This window comes from Rhea pennata, chromosome 16 (genome assembly GCF_028389875.1).
Source record: "Rhea pennata isolate bPtePen1 chromosome 16, bPtePen1.pri, whole genome shotgun sequence".
NCBI classification, from domain to species: domain Eukaryota; kingdom Metazoa; phylum Chordata; class Aves; order Rheiformes; family Rheidae; genus Rhea; species Rhea pennata.
In genome coordinates, this window is record NC_084678.1 from 8,279,747 (window position 1) to 8,301,422 (window position 21,676).

The 21,676-nt window shown below is 35.2% G+C and overlaps 1 protein-coding gene across 4 annotated transcripts in view; it reads left to right on the forward strand.

Annotated features, from left to right (window-relative positions):
* The window catches only part of NCOA3 (nuclear receptor coactivator 3), a 92,131-nt gene extending 71,212 nt beyond the window's left edge, over positions 1-20,919 (forward strand). For 3 of the 4 annotated variants that reach the window (XM_062588884.1, XM_062588885.1, XM_062588883.1), the window contains exons 6-23: positions 15-189; positions 723-911; positions 1,168-1,269; positions 2,136-2,276; positions 3,639-3,786; positions 4,724-5,112; positions 5,351-6,231; positions 8,135-8,270; positions 9,220-9,408; positions 9,979-10,218; positions 11,822-11,948; positions 12,465-12,636; positions 13,433-13,729; positions 14,711-14,815; positions 15,296-15,521; positions 15,745-15,919; positions 16,490-16,631; positions 17,682-20,919. In XM_062588884.1, coding sequence (XP_062444868.1) covers positions 15-189; positions 723-911; positions 1,168-1,269; positions 2,136-2,276; positions 3,639-3,786; positions 4,724-5,112; positions 5,351-6,231; positions 8,135-8,270; positions 9,220-9,408; positions 9,979-10,218; positions 11,822-11,948; positions 12,465-12,636; positions 13,433-13,729; positions 14,711-14,815; positions 15,296-15,521; positions 15,745-15,919; positions 16,490-16,631; positions 17,682-17,693 — 3,846 coding nt within the window. In that variant the 3' untranslated portion in view covers positions 17,694-20,919. The remainder of the gene's footprint in view (positions 1-14; positions 190-722; positions 912-1,167; positions 1,270-2,135; positions 2,277-3,638; positions 3,787-4,723; positions 5,113-5,350; positions 6,232-8,134; positions 8,271-9,219; positions 9,409-9,978; positions 10,219-11,821; positions 11,949-12,464; positions 12,637-13,432; positions 13,730-14,710; positions 14,816-15,295; positions 15,522-15,744; positions 15,920-16,489; positions 16,632-17,681) is intronic. The other variant, XM_062588886.1, reaches the window with a different exon arrangement.
* The last annotated feature ends 757 nt before the right edge of the window (positions 20,920-21,676 follow it).

Consider the following 21,676-nt stretch of genomic DNA (forward strand, 5'->3'; position numbering starts at 1 on the left):
ATGTTAATATTTAGGCTTTGGACGGTTTCCTGTTTGTTGTAAATCGAGATGGGAACATAGTGTTTGTTTCAGAAAATGTCACACAGTATCTGCAGTATAAACAAGAAGATTTAGTTAATACAAGTGTCTATGGTATATTGCATGAAGAGGACCGGAAGGACTTCCTTAAAAATTTACCTAAATCTTCAGGTAATAAAGTTGGACTTACTGCACTGTTTCTAGGCTATTTAAAAATCCAGCAGAGAAGAAAACCCAACTTGTAATGGAAAACCTTATCAAAAAAAAATTAGTTTTACAAAGAAAACATGACTTCAAATGTAAGTTAATCTTGAAAAATCTTAGTATGTTCTTTTGAAAACATACCGTTATAAATAAATGTACTGTAAATTCACACTCAGTTTTAACCTTCGCAGTTTGTTTGTCTGTAACTTAAAACAAGTGTACTAAAGCCTCAAGGATAGCTGAGGTGACATCCTGCTTTTTAGATATGGGAATGACTTCTCAGCTGCCCTTCAAGTAAGGTTGAAAGTATCATGGAAGGGATTGCTTTCTTTTACTTGTTTCTCAGTACAACCATTCACAAGGTATAGAAATGATGGTATATTGCAAAAATGTTCTTTAATCCCTGTAATCAAGAAACAGGACATCTAATTTAGGAAAAGTTGTTCATGAATTGATTTTTATCTGAAAATCTTCATAAATTTTTACTATGTTATTTTAAGTTAATGGAGTTACTTGGACCAATGAAACGCCGAGACAGAAGAGCCATACATTTAATTGCCGGATGATGGTGAAAACCTCTCATGATCTTTTGGAAGATGTGGGCAGCCATCAGGATACACGTCAGAGATATGAGACAATGCAATGCTTTGCTTTGTCTCAGCCAAGAGCTATGATGGAAGAGGGGGAAGGTAGGAAATCCTGTGCAGTTTTTGTGCAGAAAAGAAATTTCTAAATAAAACTTTTTATTACTTGGTATATATTATGAAATCTGCAGTTTCAGAATGAGTACAGAATGGAAACGGAGTAAAAACAAAATACAAAAACTTTCATATCCTTTATACTTACATCTTCACATTGCAGGACACTTGACCTGTTTTATTTAAATACTTCTATAGTATAGAAGAGAAGAGAAATGAAAGCAAAACCATTCTTTTTTAATTACAGATTTGCAGTCCTGTATGATTTGTGTGGCACGTCGTATCACAACTGTAGAAAGAGTATTTTCAACAAATCCAGAGAGCTTTATTACGAGACATGACCTTTCAGGTGAGAAATGTACCCAAGATTAAGGTTTCAAATCTCTTTTGTCCTTGTGTTCTTGGTCTGTATAAATGAAGTACTCTAAATTGTGTATCTGTAATGACTGGTGGAACTGATATCAAGAATTCCGAACTATTTTTTTGCAGTGTACCATTGTCAGCAGAAGGGTATAACAACAAGCATGGGATGTTTCTGACTGTATACTAGTAGAGCTACACAGCCATTGTTTGGAAACGTAGCACAAAGTATTACTTATGTCGTAATGTGGCAGCTTTCACTATACTTCTTTATGCATGAAAGAGAGTTGAAATCATAGTTTAAGCTAATGAAAAGTCTTCAGAATGTTTGTAGTCTTCTACAGTATGTGAGGAAAAGTTTAGTGTTTTGTGCTGTTCAAGTAGAAATATATATAACTATATATATACACACACAATATATATAACTGTATCTAACTGGCTTTTTCAGATGTTAATTAATGTTTATGATATTCATCTGTAGATGCAGTTGCTCGGTATTTTTGAAAATTTTATTATGTATGTGTTCTTCAGGTGCCTATAACCCATGATAGTCGAAGTTGTTATGCTTTCTAAAACTTGGGCATTAACCTGTGAATGTTTCAGTATCCTCTTACTCTGTAATCTATATCTACTTCAGTATTGATCTTTTACAAGCAGCTTCATATTCTTCATATTCAATAGCAGATTATTCATAAATGTTAACTTCTCTATACTTGAAGTTTGGCATTAGGGTGATGGATGATTAAAATGGTAATATTGGAGTCTTCTGAAGTGTTGCACTGTATTCATATATTGTGTAGAAGTATTGGGGTAGTCATGAAGAGTTTATCTTGAGAATTTTATTTCCTGTAACAGGCAAACTTGTCAACATTGATACAAACTCATTACGGTCTTCCATGAGACCTGGCTTTGAAGATACAATTCGTCGGTGCATTCAAAGATTCTTATGCCATAATGATGGACAATCATGGTCAAACAAACGCCACTATCATGAAGGTAAAAATCTGTTTTTAGTGTTTGGTCATACTGCTTATCTCAGTGGCTGTGGGCTTTTTTTCTGAATAACAAAAATGCTGAACTCTATCTATGTTCATTCTTATTCATATTTTAGTTAATGCTAATGGTGCAACTCATATATAGAAGCTGAAAGGATATGACCTTTTGGGGAACAGTAATTCTGATACAGAAGTTATTTTGTTTCTGTAGTATGTCTGTTTTGATAATTTTAATTGGAAGTACCAGATACATGATCTGGGAGTCTGATGTCATTTATTTTTCTGCAGGTGAATGTAGCAATGCCAGTGACAAATTCAGCTATATTTCTGTAATGACCTCTTACCCTTAACCTTACCATTACCCTTACCTTAACATTAGCTTGACTTTATTTTAATTTATGCTTTCTTTTATTAAATAAAAGATAACTCATTTATTAACTAGTCTGAAGAGTGGTAACGACTGCTTAGTACCTTTTCTTATGTTGTTCAAGATACAAGGCTTCAAAATATTTTCAGTATTCTAATGTTACATATTTTCAATGCTAATTTGATCACCCTAATAGGTAAAACAAAGTACAGCCAAGTCTCCCTCAAGAAAGCTGTAATTTTCTATATTGACTTAAGCCTTTCTGAAAGAGTCACAAATTAAATCAAAGTATAAATAAAGAAAAACTAGGCAGAAAATGTAATTCCTGTTCTATTAGACTTAACTGATTAAGTTTAATTCTAGATGTCCAAGAAGTTCAGAGCTCTGAATTTTTTTTAAGATACAATATTACAAAACCATTTGGTATTGACTTTGAGACACTTCAGTGAAACTTAAGTGCTGATTTCAAAATGAACTTCCTCCATGTTGAAATGATTTATGAAATGAATTAGCTTGCACTGAAAATTTTGACTAAAAGCAATGGTTTCCACAATGTTCTTGATAAAAAGACCTTTTTTAAAAAATTAAAAATACTTCATTTGAAAGCTTCCTAATTGCATTTCTATTTCATATTAATTACTCATGTATTTTAGTGCACTTGAGATTGAAGTATTGATTAGTCCTTCTCCCCAAGGAGAAGCCATGGGGACCTACTTATCTAGCCATGCAAATCTATTAACAAATTTAGAGCTTTGACAGATGTGCATGGTTAGCACAAAATACTGCAGTGTCAAATTAATCTTGCTTACTTTTTTTCCTCTTTCTACTATTTTAGGGAGCATGTATGGAATACTTCTTTTTTTTGGAATATCTATCTTAGGTGTCTTTATATTTCATCTTGGGCGAGTGAAGAGTATTTTGTAAAAATATATGCAGCGCTTATTAATATTTCTTGGACTTTCATATATGAAAAACATTTATATATTTCTTTTACAGCTTATACGCAAGGTCATGCTGAAACACCGTTGTATCGGTTTTCTTTAGCGGATGGTACGATAGTGACAGCACAAACAAAGAGTAAACTATTTCGAAATCCTGTAACTAATGACCGCCATGGATTTGTCTCTACCCACTTTCTTCAAAGGTGAAATTAGCAGCATCTGTTTGTCATTTCAGAATCATAGCTTTTAAAAATAGATCTGATTTTGGTGATACCTGAAGAAACTGTATATCAAAATATTTAATTTGGTTAAAACTAGAACAGATGAGGAAAAACTTAGGAAGAGGACTTGCCAAGTGTACAAACAAATGCATGAATTTAAGAGTTTTCAGTCCCTGCTCTAGCCTCCCAGCTTACCTAATGTGGCAGAATGATAGTCACTGTCAGAAGTGAGGGTTTTCCTCTTACCTGCTTTTGGAGCCTGTATTATGTATTCATTTTCCTTAACATCTTTCTTGTTAAGATTTATAATGACAAAACGCTGGAAATAAGAGCATATAACTAAGCATTTCTATCTTGCACTTTTTAATTTCAGACCACTTGAAAAAAAGACAACAATACCCCTTAAAATGCGTCATGGATGATTCAAAGTTAAATGCACAGTAAATAATATTTCCTGTGACCTGTTCTTGCTGATTAAAAGAATGATTGAAATGCCACTCTGGAGGGAATCTGTCTGCCTCTGGCATTAAAGTGCCTCCAGATGCTGATCAATGGGTAGCTGAGATTGTTCAGGGCATCATTTATGTGCACAGTAGAATGGTATCATACATTGGCTCAGGGAAGGTGGTAAGGAGGAAGACATTTAAACTGGTAAATCTAAACGATAACTGATGATAAAAGCATTTTAAAGGGGTGATCCTGTATGCACTTATAGCTCAAATGACCTAAAGGACTAAATGCTTCTATAATGAATGAATGAGTGTCATGGTTTAGTTTTGCTTTTGTGAAGGTACTTAAATTCTCACTGGTCTTTTTGAAAAATCGTTTAATAATGTTATTCTCTCTTTGTAACACTTGATCCTGAAAATGATTTTAATTTATTTTCTTGGGGTGTCTGGGGATGCTGTTGAATTTACAGAGAACAAAATGGCTATCGACCGAATCCTACTTCAGTTGGGCAGAACATCAGAGCACCTGTGGCTGGAGGCACAAATTCTGTTGGTGGTATTATGAACATGTCGCCTGGTCAAGGCATGCCGATGCAGAACAGGAACTATGGCATGGGAGATCCCAGTGCAGTGGGTCAGCTGAGCAGCACTCGGTATGGAGGCCCTGGTAATATGGGGCCAATGAACTCTGGACCAGGAATGCAGTCCTCCACTTATCAAAGTAACAATTACAGTTTAAGTATAAGTAGCCCACCACATGGTAGTCCTGGCTTAACTTCCAACCAACAGAACCTAATGATATCTCCTAGGAATCGAGGGAGTCCAAAAATGAGTTCACACCAGTTTTCTCCAGTTACAGGTACTTTACTTTTTGCTGTGAGCTTTTTTAATAAGTTCTCTTTTCTCACTTTCATCTGAATTCTATCTTTCATCCTTTTTCTCTATGACTTCGCATGTGTTACTTAAATATAGTATATGTAATTTCATTGTAAAAATTTAAAGTAATTAACTCAATGCAGCAGTCATATGTAATGCAAAAGGAAAAGCAGATACAGACAGTAATCTAATTAAAGTTTGATCTCTGTTGTGTAATACAGGTATGCACTCTCCAATGGGTTCTGCCAGCAACATTGGCAACAGCACTTTCTCTAGCAGTTCTCTTAGTGCTCTTCAAGCCATTAGTGAGGGGGTTGGAACTTCCCTTCTATCTACACTTTCTTCACCAGGTCCAAAATTGGATAATTCCCCGAACATGAGCATAGCTCAGCAAAGTAAAACGAGCACCCAGGACTCGAAAAGCCCATCGAGTTTGTATTGCGAACAAAACCAAGTGGAAAGTTCCATGTGCCAGTCAAACAGCAGGGAACTCCTTAGTGAAAAGGACAGTAAAGAGGGAAATCTAGAGGCATCTGAAAGTCAGAGGGGACCATCTGAAAGCAAAGGGCATAAAAAGCTGCTTCAGCTACTCACGTGCTCTTCAGAAGAAAGAGGACATTCCACAGCATCAAACTCGCCCTTAGACTCTAATTGTAAAGAGTCTTCTACCAATGTTACCAGTCCTTCAGGAGTTTCCTCGTCAACATCTGGAGGGGTATCTTCCTCCTCAAACATGCACGGGTCGCTCCTTCAAGAGAAGCACAGGATTTTACATAAATTGTTGCAAAATGGTAATTCTCCTGCAGAGGTAGCCAAGATCACAGCTGAAGCTACCGGCAAAGACACATACCATGATGCTAGTAATACAGCCCCCTGTGGAGAAGGCACTGTCAAACAGGAACAACTGAGCCCAAAGAAGAAGGAAAACAATGCTTTACTGAGATACCTGCTAGATAAAGATGATGTTAAGGACCCACTTTCCAAAGAGTTAAAGCCTAAAGTAGAAGGAGTGGATAATAAAATGGGACAATGCAGTAGTTCTACTCTTCCTACTTCTAGTCAAGAAAAGGAGATTAAAATAAAAGCAGAACCAACAGAGGAGGTAGAGTATAATTTAAAATGATGGTGATGAACAAGCCAGTATTTTCTTTTAAAGTGACTGATTAAAAAAAAAGATACTCTTTCTTAAAAATGCATATGTAAACATTTCCAAGTGAGTTCTATGCATGTGAAACCATGTGCTCAGGTTTTACTGTAAATGACAAAGTACAAACAAATAGAACTACAGGATATATATGTAACCAAATGTGCTGTACTGAAATCCCAGAGTAATGTTAGCTTTGAGATATGGTACAATTAAAATAGTGTATATTTACAGATTATTATTTAAAATCAAATCTTTTAGCATCAGCAGTTTCACATAGCACATGTTTATTTTTATGGCTCACTAGGAAATGGAGCTGTTAGCTGCCTCTAATTAGTTGATAATGCAATAGCAAAAAGTAAAACTAGCAGGGATTACATAGTTTTGTTTAAAAAATATAAACACAGCATGTGTAATATTTAAAATAGCCATAAATTCATTGATTTTAGTACTCTTATTTTTTTTTAAGGGAAGGAAAATATTGTCCCAAATATGTATTTTTTATATATATATATGTACGCATTTATGTATGTATCTATATGTGTATGTGTGTGTATATATATAGTACATGCATATATATGCACACAATATGTGTATATATATTATATATATACATATACTACACGCACACACACATATATATATATATGTGTGGTATTTTCCTATATTCTTCTGGCTGTAACAAAATACATTCATAAAACTAGGAAGACACCTTAAAGCAAAATTAACTATTATTTATACAATGGACTCTCTGAAGAAAATTTTCCATGTTTAAAAAAAAAAAAAAAAAAGCCTTTGTTTTTTGTCTTAAAAAAAGAAAAGGGCATATTTCTCAACTGTTAGTGAGTTGGGATGATGAGGAAAATTTGAAAAATGTTTGAGTCTGTTTCTAGAGTTTAAATTCCAAGAAATGCCATGATATTACATACTACATCACCGTGGAAATGGAACACTACTGAAATCAGTGGCACACTTGCTGAGGACAGCTATTTTTAAAATAGTAATACTTAGATCATATTTCTTTTATATTTAGTACCTAGGTCACATTTTGAACTGCTTCAATGTAAAATGCTTGTTAGTAGGGGAGAGCTTTAGCTTAGAACTTGGACTTCCCAAATCACTAATAGCTATGTAAACATGAATTTACTGTACAATTGTTTATATTTGTTAATGGCTGACTATAAACTAAATACCTCATAACATTTTTTTTTTTGAATACCATTGAGGAAGTAAATTGTTAACAACTGTGCAGTAATACAGGTGTGTAGTTACACTGCTTGTTCCTAAGAACTATGAACCATACTCAGAGAAGCTTACTTTGCAAAGATACTAATCTATTATCTGTGTAATTTTTATTCTTTTAAAACTGTGCCTGATTTAAAGACAAATTTTAAAAGAAAAGTAGAGATCTTTTTGACCAGGAAAGTCTGTGACTACTTTTTATATGTTGTGTTCAGCAATGATCAATCTAAGCTAGTTATAAAGGCCTGATACATTTTTCTTTTTTTTACCAAACAGTACGTTTGTGATATTGCTTGCTGTCATTAGTATTATCTTTGTAAGTTGTGATGCCTGAAATGTTTATATTCAAATGTGATTTTCTTTTTATTTATGTATAGTACCTCCAGTTTCTCCTTAAATTCTTATTCCTCAAAATTAGCCAGGCAGAATACCCTATTAAAAACAAGCTAAATAATATCTGAACTTCTTTGGAAATTGGGAGAAAGCTGGAGATATTATTGGTGAACTAAAGCATTTATCTCTTCATTATATCCTTTAATATTAGTAAGGAGCTGAATGAAAATTGACAGATGGCAGAATGATAGTAAATAACCTTGGTATTTTATTGTTTCTTTTTCAGATGAGTGGAGACTTGGATAATTTGGATGCAATTCTAGGTGACTTGACTAGTTCAGACTTTTATAATAGTGCTATATCTGCAAATGGGAATACCCTTGGAACAAAACAAGCGTTATTTCAAGGAACTACCCCATTGAGTAAGGAATTTCATTTAACCTCACTTTGGTTTTAGAATTAGTGTTTTATTCTTACCTGATAAAAACATCTCTGCCCAGTGTAGATTTCCTACAGTATCGCCAAAGGCATCAGGAAAAACATTTTAGTGGTTGTAAATTGAAACAGAGAATTTAATTTCATGCAGATGACTAGGGAAAGAATGTGGATTAGTGGCAATCTTTTGATTTCCCGCTCATTCTACATGAAAGCATCTTGTGGCTTGCAAAATCTAATCAATAATTCTCTACATTCAGAGGAATGACTTTCCTTAGTAGGAAGTTGAACTGGAGAGAAAGATAAACTCACTAACAGACCAGCATAATTACAACAGTCACTTGGTTTTATAACTGTGGTCCTCTCTCAATTATATCTGGCAACAGGTTGCTGAGTTAACCTTAGGAAGGTAAAAAATGCATAGTGCAAAATGTTAATTCAGCTACAAGAAGCTGTAAGACCAGTGATGATGATGGCTGTGGAGCACAGTGATCGCTAGAATAACTAGTTCACATGGTACAGTGTGCTCAGGAACATACTGCTTCTGGATCCAACCTGGTTCAGGCAGAGCACCATCTGACTTGTCTCCGCCTCCATGTCAGAGATACCCAAATGATGGACAGTCCATATATATTAATGAGAGCGTAATACTAGAGTATTTCAAAATGTTAAACGTGGATTGTTACCGAATTTAAAATGAGCCTTTTTATGTGTAGGGCCAAAGGAATTGCATTCGGCTTTGCTAGTGAAAAGTGTGTGCTCAAAATGTGACTAAAATAGTGACAACACAAACTATTAATAACTATTCCTGACCTGTTAAAAGTGAAATATATTTGCCTGTAAATAGATCAAATTTATGTAAATCATGAATAGTACTTTTTATTTTTTAACTATAAGATGTACAAACGTTGCAAGCATCTTTTAATTCTTTAACAGGTATGAGAAGTCCACAGACTGTGCAGACTGCCCGCCCGCCTTTCAACAGAGCCATGTCTTTAGATAGCCCTGTGGGGTCAGGCCCTCCTGTGAGGAATGCCAATGCGTTCTCCATGTTACAAAAGCAAAACTTGATGGGGGGAAGTCCGAGAATGGTTGAAAACCAGGAAAATTTTGGAGCAAATCTGGGTTTGTTGATTGTGTACAAATAGATCTCATTGTAAAAAAAAATGCTGTAACAAAAAAAAATGTTGCAAGATTCTCATCAGAAGAAATCTTAAGAGTATTATTTTTTTTTTATAAACAACACCTAAATAGCTTAATTGTTATTATCAGCTAAAATTATAAGAAAATAGCTATTTGCCATTGTGTGTATTCCAGGACTTTACTTTTGTTTAGTAGTTTTTTTTTTTTTTTTTTTTCTGTAACAAGTTCTGACTTTAACCTATGCTTTTAATATATAGAAACAAGAACAGGTAGAGATGACAGTCAGTCATTAATATTTTAAAATATATTTAGATGAATATAGAATATATATATATATATATATATATATAAATATATATATATATTTCTATAGAATATAGAAAGCTTGACATGGTAAGCTTTACTTGCTTTTGCAGGAATTCACTGAGTTGCTCTGTCATTAATAGTTGTTATTGTTGGTAAAAGAAAAAGAAACATACAAATAATTCTAAAACTAAAATATGTAATGTATTTCATATGAGAAATCATTATCTCCTCTGCTCTCCCTTACAGCAAGTGGGCCCAACAGAAATGTAGCTATGAATCAGCACCCATCAGGAGACTGGGGTCTGCCAAACCCGAAAGTTAACAGACTCGAGCCAACAAGCTCCGCTTCGATGCTGAGACCGGGACCCGAGTTCAATGCCTCCCTTCCCAGAGCCACCGCAGGTGGTTCTATGGCTGGGTTGCCCATTCGTTCTAACAGCGTCCCTGGCACAAGACCAATGCTACAACAGCAAATGATTCACATGAGTAAGCTCTTCGTATTATATTGTACCGCTTAATGCCGCCTTGTTAGTGCCTCAGTAAGCATTCGTTATAAGAGTCTTTTCAGTTTTGGTATGATGCTAGCTCTGCGTCCAAAGACTAGGCTCTTCAGGGAAAGACCATGATTCTCCCTTGACTGGGGCAAGTGCCAGTTGGACTGTGAGATGCAATGTAAGCTTAATGACAATTGATCATATTATATCAAGGAATGGTGTTATTTGACTTACTGATGTTTTTGCTGTTCAGTGGTTTCCATGTGTTTCATACACAGATAATTCATTCTGAATCTCCAGATTTTTTGAGATAATTCCAATGTATTTCTAGTTCTCAAATGCAGTACTTGTCTACAGAATTCCAGGAGCAAAATTCCATCTGTGATTATATGAGAAAATATTAGTATTGAGATTTATTTAATTCATTTTACCTGATACCTAATTTGTTTAATAATCTTTAAACTAAGTTGTATTTTGCAGTTAATGTTTTGGTAATCAGGTTTTTGAGCTTTTTAGTAGGTATTTCAGAACTCTTGTCACAGACAGTGTTCAAACTTTGTGTAAAACCACATTGCAAGTGCAGGTTCTTTTTTAAGTATTCATATTTGCTTGGAGAAACCAAGTTATGTGCATAAAATGTAAAGAGAGTCTTAAAGTTCTAATTTTGAGAAGCCTATCTTTTTTTTTTTTCTGTTTTATACCTCTAACAAACATTTAGCCTAGAGCTGAGACTGTTTTGACTAATGTAACAATACCAGCACATCCAAAGATTCATGATTCGTGTGCCACCAGGGCCAGGAAACGCCCTGGCACGCCTTTACTCCATTTTCATCCTGGAGCTCTATGGCTCTATTACCAGGCTCTTACCCTGATTTGCTGTTTCAAATTGACATGTGGATGTAAGGCTAAATCTGGAAAAAAATTTATGCAGTCCTTAACTGGATTACAGTTCCTCAGTAGCTTCTTGGATATCGTTACTGTTAGGTAGTTCCTACAGATACTGGGAAATAATGGGATGGTGCACGCTGTGTGGTGCTGTCTGTGGGCAGCAGATAAGAATGGGTGATGTGATCGCTGGCTGCCTGAGCCCTGGAGGCTTTATAGGGTAGAACATCAGAAAGGGGTGAACAGGTAGAAGGGCCACACTCTGAAAATCGTTGCTGTGTAACTCTCCTTCATTTGATTTTTCACTCTGCTTTGGAATTTAAAATGCCAGACACTGTTAACATCACTATAACGATGCATATTTGCTAGTATCTAGATTTCATTGGCCAGAAAACTCGTTTGTGATGGTGTAAAATTACTGTATTTCATTTGCCACTTTCCTATTTTAGGAATTTAAAGATTAGTGATAGCAGTTCTGTTCTAATAGGCCTACAGCATCAGATCACTACTGTATTCAGCGCCTATGATCTATCTCATTTCTGAAAAAAGCCAAGTGTGAATTGATGTACTTATGCAGTTTAAAACATGCTAATGGAAATTTCTTAAAGCTATTTGGCAATTTGTATAATCATCCATAATGCTTTGTGTGAACACTCAAGAGCAAGGTGCCACCTTTTGTTTTTAAAAAAACCAAACCTTTTACTTCACAGGGCCGAATGAGATTAATATTGGTATGGGTGGGAACCCTTATGGACAGCCAGGACCATCTAACCAGCCAGGATCATGGCCTGATAACATGCTGCCCATGGAGCAAGCATCTCGGGGTTCACAAAACAGGTAGAAATTAAGATAGTTTAAAGATAAGTTTAAATATAACTGCTCATTGTTTAAGATGTGGAAAAATCAATGTAGCATACACAGTGGGGTTTAAGGAATTGGATTAGTCTTTCCATTTCTGTTCTGTTGTCATGTGACTCTGTATCTTTTAATGCAGCTCCGAAAAAACACTGCTAACAAAATCAAACCGCGCTGAGTTGGGAGGGAGAGTGAGATGGGAAAGTTTTAAATAACCTCTCTCTCACATGTGCACAAACTAAACTTTTTCTGGCATCTAAAGTTTAATCAGAAACAGGAAAAGCAGAATTTGGATTCATTGAAGATTAGATAGTAGTTGAGTGGACATTCAGGGCTTAAATTTGAGTCTTAAGTCTTGAAGTCTTTCTTCAGTCTTCTGGATGGTTATAATCTTTCAGGTCAATATGCTATATAAAACTATCTTTATAGTCTTTATATCTTTGTATCTATCTTTATAGTCCATAATGGCTGGGGGTTTTTATTTTATTGTATTCATAGACAATTAGTTAGAAGCTCTTTGGATGACCTTTTATGTCCAGCACCAAATGTGGAAGGGCAGAGTGATGAAAGGGCGCTTCTAGACCAGCTGCACACATTGCTGAGCAACACGGATGTCACCAGTCTGGAGGAAATTGACAGAGCGTTAGGAATTCCTGATCTTGTAAACCAAGTAAGCAAGCAGAGATTTTGGCCATTTATTTTTCAACAACCTGTATTACCTTTGTACTTGAAAATGAAGAGAGCCTCCTCATTCACTTGCATCTTCTCACTTTGTTGCTTCCATTTTCCTAAACCTGCCTTTGGAAGAATCTGCTTTGAGTAGTGATTTTCATCAGAGAAGTTTAGTACTTATTAAACTTCTTGTGCGTTACAAAATAATAAAATGACATCATCTAATCTATGTTTATAGAAGATACTTTGGTATATAATTTTGGGGAGGACATAAATCATTGTAATTGTGTCAGCAGAGAATGAATTGGTTTTCTTCAGTATATCTATTATGAGCAAAAATATATTGTGAAATATGTTACTGGCAGTAATGTGCTAGCCAAGATGATCCCTTCATCTCCTGCAATTCCAGGTTAAATTTACCTGGCTAGCAAGTAGGAAAAAAAAAATTCCATTTGATAATTTGGAATTTAGTGGAAAACACAAAACCACACTGTCAGTTGTACAAACTGCAGTTTAAAGGTACAAAAGAACTTAAACAATGATACTAGTCTTTTCATGTAAGTAGTATGCAACAAAACTAATTTAAAGATAAATAATTATGTTTTATCATAATTTCTGCTTTTTCTTTTTTTTTGGATACAGAACCAGTATAATTTATCTGTACAACTTTCTACTCAAGAAACTATTCGCCTTAGTATGTTATATTAGTTTTATTGTTTCTTTAGCAATTCCAACTAAAATAACAGTGAAATCCTGTGTCTTTGCTAGCAGTATGTTCTTTGTATCTGTTGAAGGGGCAAGCTCTGGAACCGAAGCAAGATTCATTCCAAGGTCAGGAATCTGCAGTTATGATTGACCAGAAGTCTTCGTTATATGGCCAGCCCTATCAAGGGCAAGGGGCAGCAATGCCAGGAGGTTTTAGTAACATTCAGGGACAACAGCCATCCTTTAATTCAGTGATGAATCAGATGAGCCAACAAAGCAATTTTCCACTTCAAAGTATGCATCCTAGAGCAAATGTGATGAGACCTCGAACCAATACACCAAAGCAGCTCCGAATGCAACTACAGCAGAGGCTTCAGGGGCAGCAGGTAATCTTTTGGTCCTGCTTTTACATTTTTCTTTTATTTCAGAACAACAAGAGGTACGCACCGAATTCTGTTGGTTCAAGAATATGGGAATTGATGTTACAGTTCGTGATCAAATGGACCACAAAATTGGCGGTTGCATTTTTTCTGCGTATTGCTTGTTTTGATTGTATTCTGTAAATAACCATGTATATTTATTAAAATATTATTTTGCTTTCCCTTTATTAATTTGATCTCATTTTAGCTACTTAGGACAGAGGGATCCAGGGTATGTAAAACCACAAAGATCTTAACACTGTCTTGAAAGCACTGCTTTGAAAAAACATCTATTACTGGATTATTTCAACATTAATTTCAGCTTGTGAAAATAGGTTCCAGTAGAATAGAGTCATGATATCAGTAGAGAGTACAGGATACATTTTTAATATGGAAAACATTGGCTAATGAAAGGAAATGCTGTGGCCATTCTGAAATACGGTTAGGACATGACCAAGTTTTAGATAATGGAAAATTCATATGTAAAACTAAGAAAACTAAGATGATGCTGTGTAATACAGAGTGGCAACATTTAATGCTTAAGAAACAGGGTGTTTAATCCTGGCTGTTCAGTGTCGCTAGTTCAGTCTGTATGGTTTCGGAGTATTACAACAGAGAAGGAAGGAGACAGAAGTTTAGTATTTTAAACACAGCTGTAGTGTGTGGTTATCCATTCTGTCGAAAATATGATTTAGAACTAGATTTGATCTGCTATGTATTTGTTTTTAAAAAGTTTTAAGTTCAAAAAAAAAGAAGAAAGTTAAAAAAGAAAAATAAATAAATAAAAAAGAGAGAGAGAGAGAAAGCCAGTTAGTACTAGACTGTTTGAAGGGGTTTTCTTTTTGAGTGATTCAAGAGGTTTATAAAGAATTTTTTTGCAGACTTGCCATTACTTTTTTCAGATACTGATATTTTCAAGGTAATAGCGCTAAAATGTCTTTTTCTAAGTTTATGAATCAGACTCGTCAAGCACTTGAAATGAAAATGGAAAATCCAGGCAGTGGCAATACCTCAGTGATGAGACCAGTTATGCAGACGCAGGTGGCATCACAGGTAAGTAATTAGTCTACTAACCTTTCTGAAAACAGTAATTTTTAAAAAGAGACATCTTTTGCAAGTCTGCTTAGAATTTGGGCCTTCTTTCATGTTTCCACAGTGTATATTCATGTATTTCCCCTGTAAAACAAACAAACAAAAGTTTGAAACCTCTCATGTTCATGAGATTTCAGAGGAATCAGTTAGGTCATGCTGCTGATACAGTGTGCTAAGTCTTTTCCCTGTAGGGTATGCTAGATAGTTTACTGCATTGTCTCTTTAGCACCTGACAGTGCTAAACAGTGCTAAGCAGTGACAACTTAATGAAAACCTTTGTCTGATATTTTAATGGTTCTTTTACTGGCTGTGGGTTTTCTTTACTTTCTGTTCTGGTTATTGTTTGTACTGGGTTTAGTGTTTGAGATTTGATTGATTCTGACATGACTTGGTTTATAAAAATGTTTTCTAATGTGATTTTTTTTTCCCTTTGGGGGATAGCAGCAAGGTTTTCTTAATGCTCAAATGGTGGCTCAGCGTAACAGGGAGCTAATAAGTCATCATTTTAGACAACAGAGGATGGCAATGATGATGCAGCAGCAACAGCAACCTCAGGCTTTCAGTCCACCACCAAATGTGACTGCCTCAGGAAGCATGGATGGTGCTTTGACAGGCCCTCCAATGGCTCAAGTTCCTCCACAGCAATTCCCCTACCCACCTAATTATGGTACTAGTGCTAGCATGTTGCTTTTTTTCTCTCTTGCCTTCTTTTCTCTTTTGTCATTTATTTAATCAACCCCAACTACCTATGTATTGCTCATTCTGAAGCATGGAAAATACTTGTGCAAAAAGATGACTTTTCGCCCTTCCTTTCTTTGCAAGAAGATAAAATAAAAATGTTTGGTTATGCTAACTGAAGTATATTGCCTGTCTGCTGTTTGTCTTGTAAGGACTGAACCAACAACCTGACCCTGCATTTAGCAGGGTATCAAGCCCTCCCAACCCAATGATGTCGTCAAGAATTGGAGCCTCCCAGAATCCTATGATGCAGCATCCTCAGGCAGCAGCAATGTACCAGTCTGCTGAGATGAAGGGCTGGCCATCGGGAAGCATGGCCAGGAGCAGGTAAACATTATAATCTATGACTCAAATTTTCTTTCATTTTGCTTGAAAGCAAAAGCCATGTTAAATAGCTTGTAGGAAGAAGAATGTTTCAAAGAGGAAAAAACAAGTTGTATCTTCTAGTGTTTGTATCGTCCTTGATCTGCTCTGGTTTAGGAAACAGACTGTGATTCAGTACATCTTATGCCTAGCTCCTGTTACTTACATTGGACCACTGCAGTCATTGTAACCAGAAACAACAGTCTTAACTGAAGCCTCCAAAAGGGTTACAATAGGAAGTGTGTGTGTGTATACATACATACATACATACATACATATATATATATATATATATATATTTATTTATACACACATATATATAATTTCTATATGTATGTGAAAATTCAAAATTCCTTTTGGGAGGGGAACTTCCCCCCCTCCATTAAACAAGGGGGAAAAAGTAAATATAAATAGTTTCATGCTTTTGGTGATTATGTAATTTTTCTTTCGTGTGTGTCAGAGCTGGTACAGGGGAGGCAATATATCATTGAGTAGACTTCTTGGACTAATTCTGTCTGTCCTTTTGTGCTTCAGTTCTTTTCCACAGCAGCAGTTTAGCCATCAAGGTAATCCTGCGACTTACAGTATGATGCACATGAATGGCAGCAGTGGCCACATTGGACAGATGAACATGAATACCATGCCTATGTCAGGGATGCCTATGGGTCCGGACCAGGTAAGTTGTATATAATAATTAATTCTGTCTAGACAAAATCATAAATATTCAACAGGTCTATCATCCTTCAAGGTCTGGATGAAAAGATCTGTTGACTTACTTGACACTGAGTACAATTTGTTTCCAGCTCTTCTTCTGACACAATCTTGTTCTCAGTTACCCTGTTTGTAATTACATCTGCGGTGCTACTTTTGGTATTTCTCAAGAGATACCTTATTTTTGTTGATATTTAAACCAAATCCATGGTGAACCTAAGTGATATGCTATGATTAGCTGTTGACTTTCAAGTATCACAGGATCAAGGCTTAAACTGCGTAAGAGGTGCTTAAATACTTCTGAGCCTGGAGAAATCCCAGAAAGCAAAACACAGAAGCTGTTAAAAGTATCTGCAGGAGATGAAAAAGATTACATATAACAGCCCTCATGAGTCAGATCTAGAATCCCAGTAACACAGTGTCTTTCTGGAAGAAGCTAATGATGATAATTATCCTTATGAGTATATGCGTGTTCTTGTAGCAAGGAACTATGGAAAATCTAGGCCAATTGTTTAAGGCAAAAGTGAGTTAGTAACAGACAATGAAAGCTGAAATTCTAAATACATTTTTGTTGTAATCTTTCCACAAAATACCAAAGGAAGAGCAGAACAATATTCAGATAAACTAAATTTACTCAAATCACCAGTATCTCATGAAATTTTGTCTAAGGTTCCTAAGAAACTAGTGAAAAAAATCGGAGGACTTCTAGGGGACAAGCAAGGTTGTGGAGGACTGGACAAAGTCAAGCATTATACAAAGAGGAGTAAAGGAAGGTGAATGTCAGGTTTTCCCAAAGCACATGTCATAGTGTGAAGATAACCAAATAGCACCTTTAAGCAGCTCTGAGATAGCATTTCTTTTCTACAAATTCACTTCAAGAAGGAGTACTAAACCACTGTTTTTCTGCTTAGAACTTGACAGTACTTTTCTCTTCAGAAAGCAACATTGGAAAGATTTTCAGCAAAGGGTTTTATTTTCTCTAATGATGCTTTCTTCTTCTTCTTCTTTTTAACAGAAATACTGCTGACAGCTAAACCCATGATCTCCAAACAAGAATGCGCTCTATTAATGATGCACTAGTGTTACAAAGGACAACTGCGCATTCTTCATGGCAACTAGTACTGGCCTTATGGAAATAAGTGATTTTTTCCAGCTAATCACCATGATGTTATAAGTTACTTCATTCAGAAGAAAGAAAAAATCAAAAAAAAAACTTTTTTTCATAGAAGCAGTCTCTGTATTACTGTATATTTTGTTGTACAAGGTCATAAATATATTTGGCGCTCTGCCTCTAGAAATGTGAATTTGGCGATAGCATTTTAGTAAATATAATGGGTAGACTCCTCGGATACCATGTCTATTTACTGTAGCTATCCAAAGCCCTTTAACTACAGGCAGATGAAAGTGCCTGGAGAAGTCATGGTGATAAGAATTTTCTGATTTCTCTAGTAAGAATATCTGACAGAGAATGTAGTTCCTAGCCTTGACTCTTTTATATGAATTCCTGAATATAAATGCTGCTTTTAATCTCTAACCCCCAAGAGTCAGGATTTCCCAGGCAAAGTAGCAGTGCAAAATGGATTGGCACATACTATTCCAGAATCCTGTCCATTGATGTCAAGGGGTAAAAAAGAGAAGATAATAAATTTAAATTATTTAAACACAATTGTGACTAATATTTACATATTGATGTGCAGCTGAGTGCACTTTATAAAAGACTATATAATGGATTAATGCAATATCTTTGATAAGGACTTAATATGAAGGTAGGGTGTGCTCATGTTCCTTCTCAAATACAATCTCTTTAGAATTATTTGAAAAGACTGCATAATGTAATGTTTTCTGTGTTTGAAAATTAGAGCAATAATCTTTCATCTTTTTTAAAATAAACTTCAGAAAACTCAAGGCCAGGCACTGCTGTCTGAATCAGAATTTTGCAGTCTTCTTGTGAATAAATTTTGTAAATATGATCTTTAAGATATTGTATTATATATATGACTTTTGTAGATCACTAACTCATTTTTGCAGAGTTTGTGAAGCTAAATATTTAACAAAGTTGATTTCTGTAAACTAAGTGTAGTTGAGGTCCAAATAGAAAACTTTTTTTTAATTAAATTTAATGTCTTTGAAGCTGGGTGACTTTGGCCCACATCTCTCTCTCCTTTGGTCTTTGACACGTCATTTATTTTTACATCTTTAACATACAGCTTTTTATAAAAGATCAGTTGTTAAATGCTTTCTCCACCTGTGAGCACTTTGTTACATTTCTTTTATGTAAGGCAATTTTGCAAAAAGGCTCTGCATTGTAAAATGTTATGACTTGTATGACAGTCATAGCTTATATGTTGCCTTTTCAGTTGATGAGTCTGGATTATGTCTTTTTTGGTCAATGTTAATGAACTCTAAATGTTCTTCAGAAAAAGTCTGTCTGTTGCAAAACCACATTGTTACAGGACATCCAGAAATCCTGCAGGTTATCGACTCAGTTTAACCAAATGTCTGCACCTCATTGGATTGTTCTAATAGTAATGAATGTACTTTCTAAGCAGTTTTCTCTCCTATCGGTATTTAAGTTTGGTTACAAAATTATTCATACTGCTTGGTGATAGATGTTTTATTTCTCTGTTTTGGTTCCCTAAAATGAAGATCCTTTGGCAGTTTTTCCAGTTTCAGGCAGTTGCAGCGAGTTAAACCTTGAAACTTCCATAAGGGGGTGACCCAGAAGCAGTGACGATGTGCGGTGCTCTAGTTCTCTTGTTCACTGTGTAATGGAAAACTGACTTCTCTCAAGTGAGTAAAGAAAAAAACCTCTGTCCTCGATTGCTTTTTCTGGTACTTTAAGTATAAGGTGGTTTTATTTTTCAGAATATTCAGTGATCTTCCATTTTAATAGAAATAACTTTCACTAGAAAAAGTGTTATGAATTTCATCCTTAGCATCCAGCCAGTTGTGTTCCAAAGGGAATGCAAATTCAGCCAGCCTACTTTATGCAACCCCATCTTTACAATTAGTACTGAGGGTATAGATTAGGTGATAGTATTTACTTAAAACCTTCAGTCCAATTCATGTATGCTTTTTAATGTAAAACTTTTAAAAGTCTAAGGAACTTTTATTTCCTTTATGTCTTAGAACACACCTATTTGTTGAGTAAGTGCTGCCCACTTAAGTTGAAAGACAACAATCCCTTGCTTTTTACATTAAATCAGAGTAGAACAATCTTTATAGTTTGTAGTTGTTCATTATATTGATGGAAGCTACAAACCCCGATAGCTTTCATTAGGTGAGTTCCTCAACTATATGCTACTTTATACATTGTGCCCTCTTAACTTTTTTTGAGGGAATCTGTTTATACATCTGTCTATCACTGACTGATGCCATAAAGAGCCATTGTTGTCTCATCTGTATTTAGAATGTTTGAGCTTTCCAGTATCTACATGTTTGCTGAATCCAAAGAATTTTAGTTTAAACTTAATTAAGGGGGGGGAACAAAGGCCATTTTAAAGTGCATTGATGAAATCTTTCTTGGCAACACTGATCCTAAATCTAGTTTGAAGTTTATCTATCTACTGCAGTAAATAAAACTTTCCTTGCAATCTGTTGGCATTAGTATCTCCACCAACTCTGTTTGAATTCTACAGCAGAGTTTTCTGAATGTTTCTTAAAAAAAAAAGAAAAAAAAAGTTCTTTTTTAAAAAAGTGCCCATGTAACATTTCTCAGCAGTAAGAGACCAGTTAGCTAGTACAACCACCTCTGATCACTGTTGCATACTGAATATAGTTTTGCTACACGTCTCTTGTTATTCTTTAGATCGCAGGAACCGTGTTTTTATAAAATTCACATATAATATCCAATTTTGCCCTAAAATCATGCTTTTAAAGTTAGGAAATTGAGACTATTTTTCAGTTATAAGACGAAAGTATTTGAATGTTTTACCAATTAGCGCACATTTTATTTTAGAACTTATGTGCAGACTAGCAGACTACCAGGTGATAGAATGCTACAGCAAGTATGAAACTGTGTAATTCTGAGAGCAATATTTTTTAAAAAATCTCAGGAGAAGGCATACAGTATTGAGAATTGCATTTAAGTTTAGTTTACATTAAGTTTTGCTTGAAATATCTGTATCTATTTTGCAAAACAAAACCATGGGGACTGATTTCTAAGAGCTGGTTGTAAGGTATTACTGCTCTTCTGATTTTTGTGTTTGGATGTTAATAATAATGTAAATAAAGGTTTCTATTTAAAAACAGAACTTGGTGACATAGTGTAATAGCTGTCTAGTATTTTAAGGCTGGTAACTGTATCTGGAAAGGTGAGAGAAAATTCTGTAGTATTACAAAAATGCTGTAACTATAACAGAGCAAAGCTATGTATAGCAAATGATTTTTTTTTCTCTAGTTGGCTGTCAAGCTGAGAGCATAATGGCTCAGACCTTCCACCTGTGAGACATTTAACAGCTAAAGTTGTGTGTATACTGAATGGAATTAATGTTTTTTTAACCTTAAACTGCACTCTTATGCAGAGCTGGAAGGCAAAGAGTGGTAGCTTTTTCATCTAACTGCAATATTGGCAACAACCTACCTTTCATAAAATCAGTTTCTTTTTTTGTATAACATAACAGCTCAGCAGCTCGATATTTTGCATGTATATAAAGGGGCACAGTAACTTGTCACGCTTCTGACTAATATGCAACGGGAGCAGTAACAGTGGCCGTGCAGGATTCTGATATTCACACCCTCCCCTTGGCAAAATGGTTAGACTGAACACAGAGAAAGGTAAGTCAAAAAAGTTTTTTTGTTTTTTCTTTTTTTGTTAGTTTGGGGTTTTTTTTAATCCAGTGTATTCCTTCTGCATACTGATTGGTAGTGGTAGACAGGTAATACTTTTCTCTGGAAAGCAGTAAAAAGGTGTTTCCAAAAATATGCTTTCTATATGAGTAACTTAATTTTTTTTCTTTGTATTGATGCAGGCTTTCATCATTTAGCATTCTTTGCTGATGATCCACTAAA